This window comes from Rhea americana, unplaced genomic scaffold (genome assembly GCF_003343005.1).
Source record: "Rhea americana isolate MKP2758 unplaced genomic scaffold, rheAme1 scaffold_58, whole genome shotgun sequence".
Taxonomy (NCBI): Eukaryota; Metazoa; Chordata; class Aves; order Rheiformes; family Rheidae; genus Rhea; species Rhea americana.
The window spans coordinates 3,507,355-3,525,682 of NW_028186734.1; the positions used below are offsets into that span (position 1 = coordinate 3,507,355).

Here is an 18,328-nt window from a genome sequence, read left to right on the forward strand (position 1 = left end):
ATCTGCWTGTAGTAGCAGTTGCTGGGGGTATTGTCATTTTTATTGCTTTTATTTTTTTTTTAACAGTAATAAATCAGTATTTACAAGAACTTTTCGTGAATCTTCTGTGTTGTCTATCAGAAGATGCAACATAGAGATGAACTCATTTTTTCCCTCTTACTTTAACAGAAGCAGCCATGGGGTGCATTAAAAGCAAAGAAGACAAAGGTCCAGCCATGAAATACAGAACTGATAATACTCCAGAGCAAGTTAGTTCCCATGTCAGCCATTATGGATCAGACTCAAGCCAAGCAACACAATCACCGGCAATAAAGGGATCAGCAGTTAATTTTAATAGTCATTCCATGACTCCTTTTGGAGGACCCTCGGGAATGACTCCCTTTGGAGGTGCATCATCTTCATTTTCAACTGTGCCAAGTCCATATCCTAGTACTTTAACGGGTGCGTGTTATATAGTTTTCTTTTCTAAACTTACCTGTAAGATTGACATTCATCTTCAAGAAGTACTATTACCAGTTGCTATCCAGAAATAAAACACACTCTTTAGGGATTTACGATTTTCAGTGTCTTTACTACTCAGATAATAATTCCACTGTTGGAGGAATTAGGTGTTCTATATCTGTTTTTTTTTGTTTGGGTTTTTATGTGTTTGGCGGGAGGTTGTTAAGATCAGAGCACAGAGAAATGTAACGTATGTTAAAGGCAGTAATGGGAATAGATGATAAAACCATGTTAGAAATTCTAAGCTTTTAGAAACACACATGGAGTAATGACTTTAAAATTTAGAAGAGAAATGCAAAATGAAAAGGATTTCAAATTTCATGAAATTGATACTTTAATTGAAACTAATTTTCAGACTTACTTGATTATCTATTAGTTACATACATTAGTGCAGCATTAAATCTGTGCATTTATAAAAGTAATAAGGATATGCAGTGTATGCTGAGTACTCTATGAACGAAATGTATGAAATGAAAAAGCAGAAATCATGTTCAAGGTTATATGAAAACTAAAGCTGAAAATGTTAAAATGTAAAACATTGCAAGATGCAGAGACTTTCCCAACTTAGTCTCTGGAGGTACAGCATTTTAAAGCAATGTACGTGTTTGATGGTGTAAGCCCTCTCCCCCTTTATATCAGCATCTTAAAACTTAAATTAAAAAACTTGATTTTGTGCTCATGGCTAATCTCAATAGGTGAGCTTTTCTGTGTGTTAACTTAGTTTCACTACTTTTTTTTTTTTTTTTTGAGAGGAAGGAGTAATTTATTCTAGAAACTTTTCACAGACACTTTACAAACTACCACAAATAATTCTTTGTTAGGCTATTTCTAGTTTTCCCACAAAATTCTAATGTTAGCACAATTACAGTGCTTAAATGTTTGCTCAGTTATTGTGGCATTTAAAAGCTTTTAAACACAAGAAATTTGAGACCCATGAAAACCCTGGTGGCCTTGACATTAAGCAATTCAGGAAACCAAATATAAATTGTCAGATAAAGATCACCTCCTTTCCCTGTTATAAGAATACATTAAAAACCAAATAATTAAAATGAGTAACTRTCTTGTCTCAATTTCTGAGCCAGCACTGAATCCCAGTTTTGGATTAGCTTATGCAGGAATGAAATAATGGCAGCATTTCTTTTTGTTCATTAGCCCAGTAAGTAAACTTTGGTATGATTAAAGAAGCCTTCCTCTCCACCAAGAACCTCTGTGCATGTCTTTGTACTAGATCTGATTCTTTGTTTACATCAGAATCTCCTGCAGCATGTGCAAGCACTTCTGAGCATCACGAGACATCAGGAATGTTGCCTCAAAAATACCATAAATCCTTTGCTGCAGAGACCGGGAAGGATGTTCTCTTGCCTGTCCGTGTGCCAGCTAGTAGTTAAGCGTGTTATATATCTTGGACCAGAATCAACAGGAGAGAATTTTTTTGGAAGGATAGTCTTGAACTTCACCAGTGTAGATTCAGGTATCCTCAGGCAGGCTGATGGGGGTGAATGTCCCCATCATTTTGTGATGAGGTAAAAATGATACTGCCTATGTAATCATTTTTCATTTTGTAAAACCAGCCCACCCACACAGAAACCCACATACCTTTTTTGCCGCCTTTTCTCTTCCTCTCCCCCCCCCCCAAAAAAAAAAAACCCACTAGCAATTACTTGGTAAATTCAGTTCCAGTTTTTAAATCCAAGTTGTCTGGGKTTTTTTGAATGAATAGAATGAGGCTCTGGCTGTAACAGTAATCAAAGCTGCAGGTAGATATCATACAGCTCAGGACAGTGAACTGGGTTTTTTAGACTTGCCTGTTCTTGTCCTATTATGAACTAGAGTAAGTCTCAATGGGTGATTTGTTTACAGAGGCATCATGCACAGCACAGCTATCTTTGTGCAGAGATAAGCTTTCTGTAACTGTGACGAATAAAATACTGGATCCTGTTCTGTGGCCTTTTGCTTAGGAAAAGAGAGAATAAATGGGCTTGTCAAACAGAAGAACATAAATGTTAGTAGTACTTAAACCAGTCCATTAGCAATGCCTGATAAAAGGATGATATGGTTGTCACTGTAGCCTGTAGCTGTAAGGCTGAGGAGAGCTAGGCTGTCTTTTATTCCCTTAGAGCAGAAAAAAAGAGGGAAAATCTATATAAGACACATTGCTCCTCTGTTATACATTTTTAGTCATTAAACACTTTGAATTCATTATTGAAAATGAAAACAGAAGTGACCATCATTTTTCYCTTCAATGAAACTCTGTAAACACTAGTGTTCGGTAATCTTCATGCTGAGCAAGAAAGCTTGCTCCTCTCTCCAAAACCGCTTCTAGAATAGAAGAAAATTATGCCCTAAACAAAGGATACYCTTTAAGTGAAATGGTAGGTCCATAAACATCTTTAAAAACTAGATTACCGTGGAGTGATCCACAAAGATGACAGYGGTGACAGCCTTTGAAAAACATTTGAGATGTGTCTGTTTGAAATACTCTGTGTTGATGCTGTTGTCCTGAAGTCTTTTTATTACTTTACTGAGAAATAAATTACGTTTCTGAGAATAAAAAGAGATTTTGTTAGCTGAAGTGTTGAAATCAAAACTTTACAAGGATTATGTACTAGCCTTTTGGGGTCTCTTAAATAATTCAAAGTATACAAATAATATCTCTTACTGTATGGGTTATATTTAAATCCATTGTTTCATTTTCTTTACTAGTGTAATGCTGTTTAGAGAAGAATTAGTATCTTTCTAGATGTAGCACAGTTTATTCTCAAGTGGAGTCTCCTATTTGCTTTATGTGCAAGTAATACTGTGAATTCAGAGTATTGATTTTGTTCGTGTGCTGAAGAGTTCTGTGGAGATGGTTTGTTTCCTTAACATCAGTTTCTGTTTGTGTGAATATGGTGTATTATCTCAGTTTTTTTCTGTATGCAGCGTCTTACATCATCAAAATAATAATGCAGTAACACACAGGAAAAACTGTAGAACTGTGTTAATTTTTAACTTAGATTAGATGTTAACTTCTGGGAGATATTCTAACTTGTTTTTGATATGTAAATCACACATTAAAAAAATCCACCTACTCTAACCTCTTATGGGGATTTTTCTTGCTCTGATTTTGCTAGGGGAACTGTAAAATCATTTCCRGTTTTGCCCTGCTGAGGTAGTGTGATCTCAGGAAGACTCTAAATCAAATCAAAATTTTTAAGTGATAAATTATTTTAAGAAATAATATATTTCTGTAGGTTGTCCTCTATTTTTAGATGTTAAAATTAACATGACAGAAAATGATCAGAAAGGGAGAATACATAATGCAGTGGATACTTTCTACTTCTAATGTTATATTTTACTATGGATACTTTCTGACAGAAAAGTTCCAGGTCAYTTAAAAATTTTGATTTGATTTAGAGTCTTCCTGAGATCACACTACCTCAGCAGGGCAAAATCGGAAATGAATTTATAGGTCCCTTTTCTAGCTCTTGAAAAACTTTCTGAATTGTCCATGAGCAGTTTTTTATTAAATTTTTCGAGTTCTGGTATATATTTACTTTTGTCTTGTACGTGTCATGTAGTCTGTTCTCTTTTCCCTCCTACTCCTCCTTTAGTCCAGTTTTATAGATTAGTTCTTTTAAGGCTAGATGCTTTAAAAGGCATGCTTATCCTATGATAAATACAGGAGCCTTCTTAACCATCATTCTCTCACACTTGTGTCTTGTTCATGGGACATGCAGCAACATGCTGCGCCCCAGAAGAGGGGCAGGGGAAGCAAATTCCARAGAGCTGGTTAAGTGTGAATGTTCGTTATATGAAATACCTCTAGATATCGGTCTTGACACTAATGCAGTTACGGATCCTACTCGACAAAGGTCTGCTTCACTAGTTGGGAGGCTGCATGGAATTAACAAAACATAAGTCCTAGAGCAGTGAAATGTCTTCATCCAATGTGGGGTACTCCTAGTTTCATTCCTTTAGTAGACTTTGATGTGAAGCCCCAGAAAGTTGGGAAGACATCAGTTAGTTATATTTTTACATATGTATGTATGTATGTATATGTATATATGTGTGTGTGTGTATATGTAAAAAGTTTAAAAAGAAAATTATTTTTACAAAATCTGTAGTTGATAGTTTAATATGATACTTCCATGGTGTTGTAGGATCTCCTAGGGTTGCATTTATTAAAAATAAATTAGCTTAACTGTTAATGTGCTGTCCACATTTCATTGTACAAGTTCTCTGATTATTTATATACTTCCAATGAAGTATCTAGCTGCCTCTTCTGGTGTGGATATAATGCGCTTTTTTAGAGGTATCTGTTGGAAGGCCTTCCTCTGTCTTAAGAAATCAGCTGGTTATTGATCCAGCTTCTACAGGGAGATGGAACCCAAAGCATTCATTTTCTTCCAAGTTAAAATTGATGAGTTGATGTAAAGACTAGTCTATGAAAACAAGTATTGCAGTATTACTGCTGTATCATGTGCTTTTTTTTTTCCTCCTTTTTCTTAAGGTGGTGTTACTGTATTTGTGGCCTTATATGATTATGAAGCTAGAACTACAGATGACCTTTCATTTAAGAAAGGTGAACGATTCCAGATAATAAACAACACGTAAGTTTTCTCATTCACAGAGTTCACTGGGGTATTGTTGGGCATAAATACTAGCCCAACRTTTCTTTAAATCTTTTTCTGTGAAGGGTAGATGGATTATTTTGACTTGAATAAGAGCTCAACAAATAAGGGGTTAAAATAGTTATACTGATAAGACAATAACTTGGGGAAGCCCTGAGTCATCTTCTCCTCTGTTAATAGGGTTATATCCTTTTATTCGCTCCTTACATGAGGCTAAACTGTCCCTTTTGGGGCAGCAGAGGTGGAAAAGCATACTACCTCTGCCTGTTGAAGGTTCTTTCTTACAGGTAGATTTTTGTGGGGAGGAATTGCACTGGGAATGCAGGAGCTGAGCACCTTGGCTCCAGAAAAGGACAACTCAGAGTAGAAGTGGGTCTTACCAGCCTCCTTTCTAAATCCACACTAGGTTATCTCAGCAGTTTGATACTCTAGTTTAATTGCAGTAATGTTACAGTGTTACGATCTGATTTCTGAAAGCCCATTAAAGAGAAAATTATTTGTTCACTTGGAATTTTTTTACATACAGCTTTTGGCTGTGTAACAGTTCTAATTCATACATGCAGTAGTTTTCATTCATCCAGTTCTCCAGTTTTCTTAGCTGACTTCCTGTTTCCTTTGTTGCTCACTGTCAACGTACAGGCAGAATGATCTAAGGCAGGTTAAGGTTAGAGTACTGTGAAGTTTGTTTACAGTTCCACCATAAAACTTCTTGTTACAGATTTATATTTTGCATATCTAGATAAATGCTGCTTTTTATGTTAAAGAAAATTAAAATTTAAAATTCCACCAAGAACCACTCACATAGCTTACAATAAAAACAGAAATAAATTCAGATGTTATTTTGGATGCCTTTTGAATTAAGAGAAAATGTTACCTAATTTTTGGCCTGCATTTCATATGTGAGGATGTTACAGCTGTTAGGGAATCATGTATTGTTTATAGGTTGAAGAGATAATTGATGTTGCATTGCAGGGAAGGAGACTGGTGGGAAGCACGATCAATTGCTACAGGAAAAACAGGCTACATCCCAAGCAATTATGTAGCTCCTGCAGACTCCATTCAAGCAGAAGAGTAAGACATTCAGTTTCCTGACAATCTGTTCTTACTATCCTTTCTGTACTTACAGGCCTATGATGRTAGTGTTCCCTTAAGTCACTACATGTAACTTTTAATGAAGTAGGATACTACTACTAACTCAAGGATAAAAATGCTATTTAGGTGGTGTTAAAGATACAATTATCAATAGGCGTGAGGTGCATACTCACGTAAATGTTTTATGCCTACTTGCTGTCTGTAGGGCTAAAGCAAAATACGTGGTGTTTAGTCAAGAGTTCACGCATTCTCAGCTCCAGGTTTTTATATATATTTTTGCTTGGCAAACTCTAATTCAAGGTCAGCTATATCCTTGATAGCATCTAGTCTCACATTCTGAAAAAATATTTGCATGGGCAGTTACTGCTAAGCTATGAATCTAACAGCTTTTTGGTACAAAATTGTGAGGCCTGCTAAGGACTGCTTTGAATTGAGAAAATTACATTGCTTGCAGTACCAGCACATTCTACATTCATCTGTTCCTGGAGCACTTAAAATTTGCATGGAATTATTCTGAGAATTACAAGTTGGGGTGCAATTTCAGGAGGTGTTTGTTTCAAGGGATTAATTGCGTTTATTGTACTAGAAACTGTAAAACTCCTGCTCAGTATAAGGGCATGGTACTGCCGATAAGCGATTCCCTGATGCATGGTCTACGCACTTCTATTTTCTACTGCACTTCTGGGAAAACAGCCCAATTTCCAAGATGTTTCCTGAATCTCAAGCTGGGATTTTAGCATGTTGCTGCTGCGCTTACCTGGCTCTTTGCTTTTGAAAAATGATTGCATCAAAGTCACAGTGTTGCTTAATGTCATTGAGTTTCAGTTATTTTTAACACCATGATCTGTAAGGCAAAAAAAATAGGGATTCTTAAGCTATGTGATAAAGACATATTGTCATTAGAGCTGTACTAGTGGTACCAGTAGAAACCATAATTCTTTGTTAGCTAAGAATGCAGTATTTCTAGAAGGAAAGTATTGCTCCTAAATACTGGTAAAAGGCAGGGAGGGGGATTTGTCATAGGTTTTATGTGATACCTAGAGGTAGGCCTAAGAGGTAATGAGTGAGGAATTTTTTTTAATTGAATATTTTAAAGAACTAGTACTAATTTTATTAAATGCTACCACAGCATTTAGAGTAGAGTTCTTTTGCTTTAAAGTTCACTTGTTAGCCATTGGCTTTGATAGCATTTTTAGATTTTTGTTTTGTTACTGCAGCTGAAGTGCAAAGCAATATACAGCCATAAAATTGTTAGGATTTTCTTTCTTAAGTGGTCTTTTCTAAGCCTAAAGGCATTTATATCACAAACTACTTGTAACAGGATCTACATTATCCCTGTGGTTTTTGAATGCTGCCATATTATAAATGCTGAATGCTCATAAAAAGGACAAATAAACCCTTCTATTACTTTATAGGTAGTAAAATAAAATAACACTTTACAACGTAATTTGTAAATTGCCATAGTAGTCTGGGGAAGAGGCTTTTTCATGTGAAGTAATTACTGGGGTTGAAGTTTGGTTCAATAAGATTATAGGTTACATTCAAGTTGTCCTAAACATACATACTCCCATAGCTCATTCTGACTTTGCACATCTATTTATACAGTCAAACTGCAAACACAGGAAAATGTAAAAAATAACTTTGATGTTCCTAAATGATTATGTAGGCCATTCTGATCACACACCCTTCTTACCTACTTTTTTTTTCACCACAAGATGTTTACTGCCGCAAAATCACTGTTTTGCAGTGGTTTCTGATACTGCTTTTCTTCTCCCTACACCTACAATGCCAGGTTTGCTCAGTGCTATGACAGTCCCAAATTAAAATGTTTGAAATTTTATACTTTGTATCACTTTATGATGTCTGAGGCATGCAGTCYCAATAAAATATGGTTAGAAATAAGTGTTATTCCAAAGGCTGGAGATTCACTGGGACCTGAACGATAAAGTTATCACTGGCCCAGGACAGAGCTTTGCACGTAARGCTTGTGAGGATGAGAATGCTTTGGGAGCAGAGAAGAAATTCCTTTTGTGAAAGAAAGAATTTTAGGCAAGAGRAACAGCACAAAATAGCCTACAAAGATGGACCATTACTCACAGAGCACAGAAGAGAAGTGAATGGTGTTTATCAAGGGAAGTTTCTAAATGAACAGCAGAAAACAATGCTGTTTTTGCTGCTGTGGACAGCAGGAGAACAAGAGACAATGGACATAAGCTGAAAAAAAGGGAGATTCCAACTGGAAGTAAGGAGAGGGRRAAAAAAATCACCACGAGGACAGCCAGGCAGGGGCACAGGTTTCCCAGAGAGGTTGTGCAGTTTCCATCCTTGCATGTTTGTCAGGAACCAGCTGGACGTAGCCCTGAGCAACCTGGTCTGATCTCAGAGMTGACCTTGTTTGGAGCAGGAGGTGGGACTAGAGACCTCCTAAAGGCCCTTCCTACCCGAGTGATTCTGTGATCCAGTAATATTTGTGCACACCCACTTGGCATCAAGCAATGCTTTTTAACACAAAATGGGAASAGCTACAAAAGAAAATGTAGTTAGAGTGTGCTACCAACAATATTTCACTATCATCTGATTCAGCCTGTCTTACAAACTTCTTAACCACAGGGAGTGTGTTACTTTAGCTGGTGAATATTGTTGATGTCTATTGTTAACCTATCAGAAAAATGTAGTAATTTGTAGATAGAGGCATCTTTACATAGATTTTGAAAGCAGTAGAAATTGGAACTTTAGAATAAAAATAGGTCATCTTAATCTTTTAGTTATATGGGAGTCATAACTTCGTTGATGTGTAACTGCTTTTGGATATTAGTAGTCCAGTCAAGGCTTCAGATTTCTAAATCTTTGTTTCTTTATCTGATTATCCACTCTTAGGAATTTTTTATTTACAGATATTTCCTTTAACTTTTTCTAGGTGGTATTTTGGTAAGATGGGCAGAAAGGATGCAGAAAGACTACTTTTAAATCCTGGGAACCAGCGTGGTATTTTCTTAGTAAGAGAGAGTGAAACCACTAAAGGTACTTAAATTTCTTCGTATTTCCTTCCTCTCCCACCTCCCCCTACTCCTGGATAAAATGGCCATTTTTATGTCTATTACATTATACCTATACTTGTGTATGTGTGTGATAAAATTAGGGGACATGTATTAAACGTACTTTTAGATTTGGTTCTTCACCAAAAAATTGTTTTCTAGGTGCTTACTCCCTTTCCATACGTGACTGGGATGAGGTCAGAGGTGACAATGTGAAACACTACAAAATCAGAAAACTTGATAATGGTGGATACTATATCACAACCAGAGCACAATTTGAATCACTACAGAAGCTGGTAAAGCACTACAGAGGTAAGCCTAAATTCCAGTGTTCAAGTACTGCTCTGTGAGGAAGAAAAACTGCATAGGTAGCTTTTTTTTCTTTTTCTTAATTCACTATTGTAAAAATTAGGCTTTGACTTTGACAAACGGTAAATTAAATAGCTCTTTCATCAACATTACCAAGTTCCTTTTATTACAGTTTTATCCCTGTTTAACTACAACACTTRCTTTTCCATTTTCCAGAACATGCTGATGGGCTGTGTCATAAGCTGACAACTGTATGTCCAACTGTGAAACCACAAACCCAGGGACTAGCAAAAGATGCCTGGGAAATTCCTAGAGAATCTTTGAGGCTAGAGGTTAAGCTGGGCCAAGGATGTTTTGGTGAAGTGTGGATGGGTAAGAGCATAATRTAACACCTCTCACTTGTTAAATGATTGTTTTAATAATATTTTAAATAAATCAGTATTAAAGTCTGAAAAGATARTTTGATTAAGAATTAAAGGAAAAAATAGTAATTATCAATCGTGTAAAATTAAAACTAATTTTCAGTATAGTTACTAATTTATAGTTATTCTATTAGCTGACAGAACAGAAGTAGAAAGCAAATGTTTTAGTAAGAACAACTCTTCGATGTTCTAGCAGAGAATAAAATACAATTTGGTTCTTTAGGAACATGGAATGGAACCACAAAAGTAGCAATCAAGACACTAAAACCTGGTACAATGATGCCAGAAGCTTTCCTGCAGGAGGCGCAGATCATGAAGAAACTACGACACGACAAGCTTGTTCCACTGTATGCTGTTGTTTCTGAGGAACCAATCTATATAGTCACTGAATTCATGACAAAAGGTGTGTGACTGAATAGCTTTTAGATACTACATTTAAAAGATTATTTAAAGTCCTAGCAACAAATTAAATGTTTAATTAATGCTAGCTTTAAAGTGACTGGAGTATAAATGGTAATTTTGATTAAATTAAAATGAGCAACACTTGACCTACTTGAAGCAGTTCTGATTTAAAGCATAGGTGGAGACGTGATTTTTTTTTTTTTTTTTTTTTTTTTGCACATCTATTTCATCCTTAGTAATCTTCCAAGAGCATTTTTCTCGTATCTACTGCCTGTACTTGCATTTAAATTAGATAATGTAGCAAGGAATACCATTATGAGAATACATCTACCTGTAATCAGGTCATGTTCATAGTCATAGAATCAGTTGGGTTTGTTTTCTCTCTAGTAAAGTAATTGCAAATTTTAAATAGCTTGTCTTTTCCCAGACTCCTTTTTTCCCTCTTGTTTTCCATCCCTCCCTTCCTTCTTCCCTTAGTCTACATCATTTCACCCTTCCCAGCCCCTCCAGAAAAAGAGATTTAGAGATTTAGGCTAAGTGTAGAAGTAAACATTGTAAGCATATTAGTGTTAGGAAGAAGCAGATCCTCAGATCAGTTATTTCAGTTTCTGAAGAATGCAATCTTCTCCTCACYTCACAGAAAACTTGTACTGTCTTGGTAAGAAGAAGAAATAATACCAAAGTCAAGAAAGTTACAGTTTATGTTCAGTGCTCAGCCACAAACTTTTTTTTTTWWAAAAAAAAGTATTCTTCTAAGGCTAGAAAGGAGTAGAAAATGTAAAGTTCCTTCTGTAYTGGTTTTATTCCTAAACAGAACAAGACAGTCTCTGTGCCAGATCTTAACAGCAGTCGTGCAAAATCACTTTGCATTATTCAGAAATCAGGTTTTGACAAGGCAGTCAGGATAAGCAATGACTTTTGACCATTCCATCTAAGAAAAAATAAAGATTAAAAWTGGAACCGGGATATTACCTTACGAAAACAGAAGAATTACAGAAGCCATTGCATGCTCATCTAAATTACAGATTCAAAATGCCATTGCAAGTTTGTTTTTTATTTGAAAGAAAATGCTTACATTTTACCAGAAAAGTAAAAAATACTGGAGCAAAAAAACATATATTTTAAAATATTTTATAATGATACCATTTGATGCAAAAATATAGCAAATGAATAAAAACATATCAGAGAGCTGTAATTCATGACTGCTGCAGTAAATTCTACTGCAAAATTGCAAAATAGTGACTTTTTTCCYCACAATCACCACACTCTTTGTAATTTTGAAAGCTCGATTAGTTATTAGTCTTTATTCAGTCTTTACCATTCTCTTAAGAAAAAGATCATGTTCTTGTATCCTTARTGATACCTGTGGAGAAGATTGTTAATTGGAGACAGATTTTTACCACACATGTAAAGATTATTATATTGAAAGGCACACAGGTCCGTGGAACACACTTCAGATAGAACTAATGTGATGTTCTGGACACAATTGCATTATATAATGGGAGAAGATAATACATCTTAAAGAATGGAAGATGCCTTTTCTTCCTCTATGAGAAAGAAAAAGCAACAAAATGAAAGCAACAATTCCACAAACATTTTTCTAGTATATAATAAGAGCTGACAGAAAAACAACTAGGAAAAAATTAATTTATATCCAGGGATTTTGTTTTGTTTTGTTCTTTAATTGCACAACTATTCTGGAAAAAAGACCAAATAGAAGGGGCATTGATACCAGGAATACTGGAAAATCCTTACATACGGCCATATAAGCATCAAGTGGCCATCTATTTTATTAATGTTCAGTTATCTAAATTACTGAAACTGACTCCAAAATGTTTGGATAAAACTTGTTCTAACTAATCACACAGCCAACTGAGGGTTTTAGTAAATGAGGGTTTTCAAGCAGAGTTTAGGAGCTGAATTTGTAAAACATCATGTCTAGGTCAAGTTTGTGATTTTTACCATGTTTTCCCAAAATCTTTGTGTTATCTTTTACAGGCAGCTTGCTAGACTTCCTAAAAGAAGGAGAAGGGAAGTACTTAAAACTCCCGCAGCTGGTTGACATGGCTGCACAGGTATGTTGTATAAACCAAGAAAAGTGTATTTTGTGCTTGGAGAAGAGACTTGAAAGTATAGCTGATACCAACTAAATGTACTTATTGAATATTTTGCCTATTGTTTGCTTTTCTTTACATCTTCTGTTGTAGACTTGTAAGTTGTTGCAAGGAAACTGTCTAGATCCAAATCAGCAAATACTGTATATCCAGATTACCCCATAGTTAGTATGTGGTCATAAGGTCTTGCTTTATATAAGCTCCTATGCTTATATAAAGAGATTGGAACTAAAATAAAAGGATATGCCTTAATGCTTTGGAGAAATTAATATAGTCATCAAAATAATTCTTTAAACTTTGTTTTTAAGATTGCTGATGGCATGGCTTACATTGAAAGAATGAACTACATCCACAGGGATCTTCGGGCAGCTAACATCCTTGTAGGAGACAATCTTGTGTGTAAAATAGCAGACTTCGGTTTAGCAAGGTTAATAGAGGACAATGAGTACACAGCAAGACAAGGTAAGATTGAATAAATTTATTTATTGAATAAATAAATCCAGTTACCTTAAAGTTCTTATGAATGTCACATTTAGCAGAATATGCCCATGTGTTCTCTGTATATGATAAAAGTTAATCGTATAAGTGTACCTTCACGATTATGTAAGCTAGATGGTCCCTCTCCTAGCACAGTTTTTGTAAAGCTTTTAAAGTTCAAAATTATTTGACAGATTGGTTATTYTTWAAAAAAATATTTTTAGGGGTTTTCTTTAGGTACTAAGTTGCTAGAGTTTGAAGAGGGCTGAGGCTCYAGAGGGGGTGCTTATCACATCCTGAAGATCATTCCCCTTTTTAAACTGCTTAGAAAAATTGTAACCAGTAGTTGCTGACCTAATGCTTTTCAGTTTGAAATATTAAGATTCTAAATCACCTCAAATTTGGTTCACCAAAATGAAATGAAAAAAWTTTTGAGTGCAATTTTACTTCAGAATATTCTGAAGTGTAAGCAAGTAATACACAAACAAGGGAAATTTAAGTATCTGTTTTACCAATGTGTTTAGGAGCTAAATTTCCAATTAAATGGACAGCTCCCGAGGCAGCGTTGTATGGTCGGTTTACAATCAAGTCAGATGTGTGGTCATTTGGAATTCTACTGACAGAACTGGTAACAAAGGGGAGAGTGCCATATCCAGGTAAGGGGAAAATTTAATAGACTTTCCTTTTCTGGTTGTTTTTGCTGTGCTTTTGAGGCTTCCTTTTATGCTTTTTAGCTTCATTCGGAGTCCACAGTTAACAAGCAGAGACAAATACTTAGTCGCACTTTGCTGGTTCTTGTATTCACAAAGTTAGTTGTTTTAGTTACAGATTAACTACTGTATAATTAAAGTGTTTTAGGATACCATTTGTAAATGTGACTGATAGATCATTTCAGATGACTTAGTATCCTTATATTTTGCCATCTGTCAGATTGTGAAATTTCTAATTTTGACATTTTCCCAACTTTACAGTATCTGTAGAGCRAACTTTGTAGACCAGTTTTTGAAACCGAACATATGTCACATGTTTTRTTAGATAGTTTGCTGTTTGTGACTGGAATTTTAAGACACTTCTGTCAGGTATATACTGTCTCTTTCATGATCTGATTTCAGATTAAGTGGTCCTTGAATGGAATGCAGGCAGAAGATAGTTGTGCTTGAATCTCTTTTCAGAAAGAACAGGTCCAAGACAGTGTAAATGACTTCTAACAAAACATAGGAATAAGTATACAAATGGATGAAGGACCAGACATTGAGGAATTGTTTGTATAATGAAATAATTTTCAGAAAGTATATTTAATGTAAAATTTTAAAAATTCATTCAATATGAAGTGTGCTTATTACAGGTTCTGTCGTGGTAGATTCACGTGCATGTCTTAYTAGCATTGTGCCTGGAGAGAGAAGACCTGAAAAAAAATGGGCAAACTGGACTTTTATATAAATGTCATTCAAAGATAAAATGCTTTCATTTTAGGGATGGTGAATCGGGAAGTTTTGGAACAAGTGGAACGTGGATATAGGATGCCTTGTCCACAAGGCTGTCCAGAGTCTCTCCATGAGTTAATGAAACTGTGTTGGAAGAAGGATCCTGATGAGAGACCAACATTTGAATATATACAGTCTTTCTTGGAGGACTACTTTACTGCTACAGAACCACAGTACCAGCCTGGAGACAATTTATAAGCCAACAATCTATGTAACATGCACAAATCTGCCAAATGTAAAAGACTTGCAAAGAATTCCTGATGTCTTTAAGGAATCAAAGGAAAGAAAATCTTCGCTACTTTGCATGCTTTTAATGGCAAACTGGAATTTTGTAATACAGTTGCACAAAACCACTTTTGAAGTGTTATAATCTAATTTACCAATGATGTGATTTTTTTTTTCTTTTTCCCAACTTATTTCGGGGTCCAAAGGAAGCTTAGTGAAAATACAGAATGGTAAAACGAGTATTGGTGTGAACAATAGCAGCAAAACCAATGTTTCATATCCTTTATTTTCCCAGCATTTAATAATCTTTCTGCTAAAGAGGGAATTGTCTGGAATTGCAAGTGATCTTGAGGTAGGACATTTTTAAAGCAGAGGAACTTTATGGGACCAAACAATTCCATTCCAGTTCTGTAAAACTTCCTGCATTCAAAAGTACAGGAGTATTTTTCCCTTAGAGGTGGTACAACCCTGTTGATGCATAGTCTTGATCTTCAAGCTTCCTCTTGCATGGACTTAATTAGGGTAGGCAGGTTAAAAGAGAAATTGGAACAGTGTGAGACAAACTTTGATCTAAATAGTAGACCTCAATAGCGAAATTAGAGAGCATAATGCACTGTGTTAATACATGTTATTAATGTAACTGGAAAGTAGCATCAGAGTTTTCTTTTTTTCTTTCTGCATAGCTAATTAAGAATAATGAAGGTAACTAGAAAATGAGGTAATATTTTATAAAGTTACGCTGATAAAGTATGATGATATTTGAACTTGAAACTATAATAAAATTGGGGTAGGGTGGAAATCCCTTAATATTCTTATCTCCATCTCACAAAGAGCTTTTGTATGCGAGAACTACCTGAACAAAGCTCACCGTGAAAGCAAGACTGAAGCTGATAAATGGCCGCTTTTAGTCCATTTTCAGAGACAGATTTGGTACTGTTATATGTGGCTTTTATATTGTTAATAAGGGTGGGTGCCACAAATGTAAACTGTCACTAGTTCAGGGATTTAGTTGCACTTTTGCTTTTCTTGACTATTAAAACACTCTTACACACAGTTTCTCTTCTCACTTTCGCCCTTCCCGTAGAATTATTTAACTAAAAGTAAACAGAAGAAAATGTGAAAKTTTAAAAACTAAAGGGATAAAGTATATTTAATGTTGACCGAATATAGTGACAATGAACTTTTGCTGGCATTCAGCACAGCTTATACAACATCTAGATTTATTTTCTTCCGCTGCTGACATATCAAGCAATAACATCATGTCTTCTATTCAACAATTTGCATGAGGTTTTTGAATTTCTGATCAAGCTTGTATAATTTAATTTTGAAACACTAAACTCATACTTACCTGGTGGRTTGAAATTAGTATTACTCTTGTAAAGCTATCCAACAAGCGGATTTCAGAAAAATCGGTAATATAGTTCCGGTACTAAACCTGACCTTTTCTTCATGGATTTACACTACATTGAATCCAACTACCAAATGGATTTGTATAAGACCAGTGCCATCATTTCCATTTTCCCTCATTATCCCTTATCACCTGTACATCTGTGGTTATCAAATTTTAAAAGGGCTTTATGTAAAAAAAAAAAAAAAAAAAAGCCAAAAAAATTGAATTTTAATTTTTCTAAATATTTTAAAATGAATAACACAATCATATGAGTTTATGTATTAATACAGCTATAACAAAGAATGCCAAAAAATGACACTGGCATTGTTTGGATTTTAATTACTGAATGGAACAATTCATTGTAGTAACACTTGTATAGTAAAGGAATAAAACACTAACTTAATGAACGTGTTCATTGTAAATGGTTGTGTATTATAAAACTTCCCCAAAAGAGATTGTATGTTTATGAAAATTTATTTGTGTTTCACCTCAAGACCTTGATGTGTTTCTTACCCTAACAGAGTTTAAAATTCACATTCACCTTTTTTATATAAATAGTAATAAGTTTAATTATGTAACTAAGTATTTTTATAAAGTATGGCATTGTTGAACTGTTTTGCAGAATTGGTTCAAAATAAATTTCTCCTTGATTGCCTCTGCTTATTAAAAAAAAAAGAAAAAGGGAAACAAAAACAGAGTAACCTTCTTGGGGAGGGGAGAGGGGAGGGAATAAAAGGGGAAATTGAACTTTGAAGCGACAGCTACCTTGAGGTGTATGCTTTTCTCTGTAAACTATTTTAATGTACTTTCATAAAAGATGCTGAGTTCATGGTGTGTTATAAACTATTGCTGTGAAAGGAAGACTTTTTCTAGAGCAGTTCAGAAGTCCTTGGCAAGAGCTGGCTAAAACAATTCTGTCTAGGCTTAAAATTGACCTCGGATGGACAGACARACAGACTTGGGATTCTTGGGACAAAAATTCCAAAGTAGACTCTCAGTTGGTGATCACTGCTGCACCGTAGGCAAATACACTTCCTGTTTCTTACTTATCTGGCATTAGCAGTCACTGTTGATTTCTGTGCAATTTTCAGGGAATTTCATAAATTTGTTCTTGTGATAGTGGGTATTTTTTCTCAATTATGTTGGATGTTACCTATCTCAATGACCAGTACTACTCAAATCCCACATTCTGAGGTGTATATTCAGTGCCATTGTAGATTAAGCAGCTAGTACTGTCAACATACTGTTTGAGTTTCAATAATAACTAATACAGCACTACAAGAGTTCTTACAGAAGCTATGAACTGCAAAGTTTACTGTATTTTTAATAGTTCCTGTAATGTAATTAATGTTTTGCTGTTTCTAATGACAACAACACTGTAATATTTCWAGTAATCTGTACTCTCCCTGTTCTCCATCAGACCTTGTCATACCCATTTTCTTGTGGTAGGGCTGCAGRTTGTTTCTGTCATGCATTGTTTCAAGATGTAGTATTTGAAAAATATTTTCATATGATTTTTGAGTAAATATCCAAACAGAAGTGTGTATGATCCTACTGTTTAGATGAAATACATCTTATTTTAGCATAAAGCGTCAGAAAAAGAATCTTATGTGTTCTTAGCCTTGAAAGCATTGAATTTCATCATTCATTACATTTATGACTAGCTCTTACCTCTGAAAATGAGCCTTGGAAGGGTAATTGAGGGGTGGGAGGAGGTGTCTCATAACTTGATGATGGGTAGAAACAAGACAGAAAATTATTCTTACCCTCATTCTTCCAAGTTACTGTCAATTCTGAAACATGATCTACACCATATTGAGAAACCACAACTGTGGAATGAATATAAACCTAACAATCTAATAATGAGCCCCAAACTCTTGTTATTTATTTCAATCTGTTTAATCCAATAAAATTCTGTTCTTTTCTGTGAACGTGCCATAGATGTTTGTACCAACTTTCCCTCAACATGTAAGACTGCTGCAGAGCTATAGAGTCATGTTAGATGTAAACCCCAAAGACCCACGCTTAATCTAAGCAGCGTGTTGTAAACAGCAGAGTCAAGTTCCTACACCCTGCTACGGAATTTAGGGCTAAATTTGAGTGATTGATTTGGGAACTAAAATCGGGTCCACGTAGATAATTGCTAAAGCTCCAAATTGCACTTCATACATTCCCTGCCTGTCTGTTGTCTTGCAGTAGGAACTTTGACTAAGACTCCTTGTGAAGATACCTGGAGGTGCAGGTGTCTTCCAGCCCTGCATCTT

General features: G+C 35.2%; 1 protein-coding gene across 2 annotated transcripts in view; it reads left to right on the forward strand.

Annotated features, from left to right (window-relative positions):
* Positions 1-17,995, forward strand: part of YES1 (YES proto-oncogene 1, Src family tyrosine kinase) — a 50,059-nt gene extending 32,064 nt beyond the window's left edge. For both annotated transcript variants that reach the window (XM_085319339.1, XM_085319340.1), the window contains exons 2-12: positions 169-441; positions 4,994-5,093; positions 6,087-6,185; positions 9,124-9,227; positions 9,404-9,553; positions 9,767-9,922; positions 10,196-10,375; positions 12,373-12,449; positions 12,797-12,950; positions 13,490-13,621; positions 14,439-17,995. In XM_085319339.1, the coding sequence (XP_085175465.1) occupies positions 177-441; positions 4,994-5,093; positions 6,087-6,185; positions 9,124-9,227; positions 9,404-9,553; positions 9,767-9,922; positions 10,196-10,375; positions 12,373-12,449; positions 12,797-12,950; positions 13,490-13,621; positions 14,439-14,647 (1,626 nt within the window). In that variant the 5' untranslated portion in view covers positions 169-176 and the 3' untranslated portion in view covers positions 14,648-17,995. The remainder of the gene's footprint in view (positions 1-168; positions 442-4,993; positions 5,094-6,086; positions 6,186-9,123; positions 9,228-9,403; positions 9,554-9,766; positions 9,923-10,195; positions 10,376-12,372; positions 12,450-12,796; positions 12,951-13,489; positions 13,622-14,438) is intronic.
* Positions 17,996-18,328: the final 333 nt, after the last annotated feature.